General features: G+C 51.5%; 1 protein-coding gene across 1 annotated transcript; it reads left to right on the top strand.

The window, feature by feature from the left end:
• Window positions 1–2,137: 2,137 nt before the first annotated feature.
• LOC149810442 (uncharacterized) lies at window positions 2,138–3,436 on the top strand (the record flags this gene model as incomplete). The annotated part of the gene is made up of 2 exons (XM_089994261.1): window positions 2,138–2,493; window positions 3,207–3,436. Coding segments are annotated over exons 1-2 (586 nt in total), but the record flags the coding sequence as incomplete, so codon positions are not given.
• Window positions 3,437–3,448: the final 12 nt, after the last annotated feature.

Below are 3,448 nucleotides of genomic sequence, written 5' to 3'. Positions count from 1 at the left end.
GCTCCTGCAACTCGTCAACCTTGAGTGCCATTGCCTAACAGCTTCAAATGATACTGAATTGTACACCGATTGTACCCATGCATTTCAAGCCTGTGGAATGTGGTGTTCAATCTGCAGTTCAATTGAGTGGATCAGCAGACACACCGAGGCAAGCCCTCCACATCGATGTGTTTGACTTCTGACGCCCATGCCAGAAACTCAGCCTTTTTGCACGAGTAGTCACTCTCTCGAATATATCCCCATGCTCCAAGCGTCGGCCGAGCAGCCGCCTCGTCCTCGCTGTCGTCGCGGCGCCGCTTTTTGTGCTTCTTGCTCTCCTTCTTGTGCTTCTTCTTGCTGTCTTTGCTCTCCTTGCGTGACTTCTTCTCCTTGCTCCGCTTGTGCCGCTTCCGAGCATGATCGGATGAGTCAGAGTTTGATTCGTCCCCCCCTCGTCCCTCGGAGCCTGAGGGACCTGCAGCTTCATGCGTGTTGTGTCTTTGGTCCGGTACTGGCTGCTTGCGTTTCTGCAGCAGTGCCTCCAGCGCTTCAAAGTTGTCGGCCTGGAATTGGCGCAGGAGCATCAGTGCTCTATCAACGTCCATCCGGCAGTCGTGCAGTGCCAGTGCTAGCACCTTTTTGCTCAGCCTTGGCAATGATGCCTGTAGCTTGCCCAGCGCCAGCTCTTCCCGCTCTGCTTCGATCTTTTCGTGGTGCTTCTTGACCTGTATGATCACGACAAGAGTTGCCAGCGACCAGCATGCCTTGATTAACAATGTACCAGTACAAGCCCCTACAGCATGCTGTGGAGCAAGCTTCTGCTATTGTAAGCGACGTATTTCATGAGCTGCATCGGATTCAGGCAGAAAAAAAATTTGGCATTTCACCAGTGTGCTCACCCTGTGTGCCTGATGTACAGGATTGATCCGTTTCGCGACACGACATACTTACATGATCTATAGCATTTACTTATATGAGCGACCGGCATGGAATCAATCGATCTCTTTGCGGTGAACAGTGACACATACCATACTTTCACCCCTGCCATCGCTTGGGCCCGGCACCCCTGGCTGTTCGGGCACCGTGGTGGACATTTCGCTTCCTTAATTGCTGAACGTACTGATGGCTTCCAAATAGCCGGATCTATACCAAAGGACTCACCGATAATGCTTGCCTAACAGTTGTTCCAGTGACGAAAACAACGTGCCACACGCAAAGTTCACAAATTCTGCTACAACGTGCCTACGATTATGTCGCAAGAGAAAATGTACCGAGCCTTATGCAGTCCAGACCGCTGAATCTAGTTGTAGGGCCAATTATCTTGAGATAGTTCACATGAATTGAAGTTCAGGGACTCAGGGTCCCTGACAAGAAAGCAACCGTGCCGAGCACGCGAGCAAGGCTGGGCGCCACCATGCATATTTTCGGCTTGCTAGTGCTCATGTCTGTATCTCAGATACCTTCTGCCTGCAAATTGGAGTTGCAAAGCTACAAAAATGATTGCCGTTTACGTTGCCCGGAAAAGTTGTGGAGACTGCATCAAATAGTTATAAACATGTTTGTTTGCAAAGGCCGTTGATAAGAAGAATCGTGTCCGCGCTCACATGCAGCCAAACGGGCAACTGACTGTGCATTCTCAAACGCGCATTGCGCAAGGGCCCTTTCGCAGATTTGCACGCGTAACAGCATCGGCAATGAAGAGGAAAGTTTTGGCTGGCTCGGAGCTAGCTGTTTCAGATTTGTGCATGGGTGCGTTCTGCAAGGGCGCAAAACACCACACACATAGGGTTTTGTAAAGGCACACCACATCCTGCGTTTCAAACCATAGCGCACGTTCAGCCGATCGCACATATCATTGAAGTAAACCTGTTGTGTTTCTTACTAGAATGCAACTGCAGTTCTGTGTCCGTTATCCATAGTTGTTAGCGTACTGCAAACATACGAAGTGCTGAGAACAGGATTTAACCCGGGGGATGAGCTAACGCATTGTGGGTTATCTCTCACAAGGTAAACTGGGCGTGAGCAGCAAGCACATATACACACCAGAGCATGGTTATAAATCTCCAGAGGCCCCATGCAGGTGGCTACCACACAATTAGCGATATGAATCTGCGCTCGTTGAATCATTGCACATGTTTGCATCCATGAAAGCAGCAAGATGCCCGCAGGCAGCATGCAATTCGGGGAGCTTCTGAAATGGGAGAAGGCCAGTGGATTGCTGTCAATCGCGGCAAGCGCAGGCATCAACTTCATCGACACAGCTGAGATGTACCCGGTGCCTCAGCGAGCAGAGACGCAGGGTGAATCAGAGCGGATGGTCGGCAGATGGTTGCGGAGCCAAAGACGAGACGATTTCATCGTCATGACCAAGGTGGCTGGTCCAGGGGCAATGTCATGGCTGAGGGGTGGGCCCATCCATCTAAATGCGGAAAACATTATTGCAGCGATCGACGCCTCTCTTTCACGTCTAGGTAGCGACTACATCGACATAGTGCTCTTGCACTGGCCAGACAGGTGCGCCTGCTGAAATAATACAGAGACTGCATGAGTGGCACGTTGAGGTTGTTGACGGAGAACTATACACCTTAGCGCTAAGGTGTCTGCTTCTCCGTCAACCCTGCACATCACGCAGTGATTAATCTCAACATGCGCAGGTAATGCGGCATGCGTTTCGATGGATTGACTCATTCATTCATTTAGCCCAGGAGATACCCCAGCTACCCCCGGCAGCTAAGCCTCGATTGCGTTGTCATACGACACGGTGGTCGCATGGGCAAGCTGACGTTGCAGTTGCGAAACACCCTAGAGACCGCTGCGTTCACTGGAGGCGTGCTGTGCAGGGATGCCATTCGTCACTACCGTGCTGTGAGAGCTCAGCATGGGCCTTTACGTTGGAGAGGCAGTGCTGTGATCTACAGCTGGTGTCTTGGTGTCTTGGACCTTGTGAGTGGAAGTGCTTTTGGAGAGGGCGTGCTCTCTCTAGTGTTGAAGTTCCCTGATAAGGAGTGATGTCGCTTTGCGTGCGCGAGACCGGTGTTTCGGAATGGCAACACAATTCAGCAGCAATCACCTTCACCTCACAGGCAATTGCCGTGCAATTGGCAGTCCATGAACGACATCAATCGCATATAATCCTGATCAGCCCAGGCTTTTCCTATATTACATAGTCCAAGGGAATATATTGCGCTGCCTGGAGAGTGTGTGCATAAGCGAGGGACAGAATGCAGGTACGTGCCAATGTTTGGGGAGTTTGAGTACGACGTGAGCAGAAGGTACAGCTCCACCCCATTTGAAGAGCAGCTGCAAGCGCTGGAAGCCGCACACGCAGCTGGAAAGATTCGACACTGGGGGCTCTCTAACGAGACAGCATGGGGCCTAACACGCATGTCGTGTCTGGCAGCACAGCTAGGATTCCAAAAGCCCCTTGTGCTACAAAACGCACACAACCTCCTGTGCCGCACCGCTTCTG

Source organism: Nuphar pumila, unplaced genomic scaffold (genome assembly GCF_984573655.1).
Source record: "Nuphar pumila unplaced genomic scaffold, dmNupPumi1.hap1.1 HAP1_SCAFFOLD_350, whole genome shotgun sequence".
Taxonomy (NCBI): Eukaryota; Viridiplantae; Streptophyta; class Magnoliopsida; order Nymphaeales; family Nymphaeaceae; genus Nuphar; species Nuphar pumila.
The sequence above is the reverse complement of the archived record's forward strand: the minus strand, read 5'-3'. Positions and strand labels throughout refer to the sequence as shown.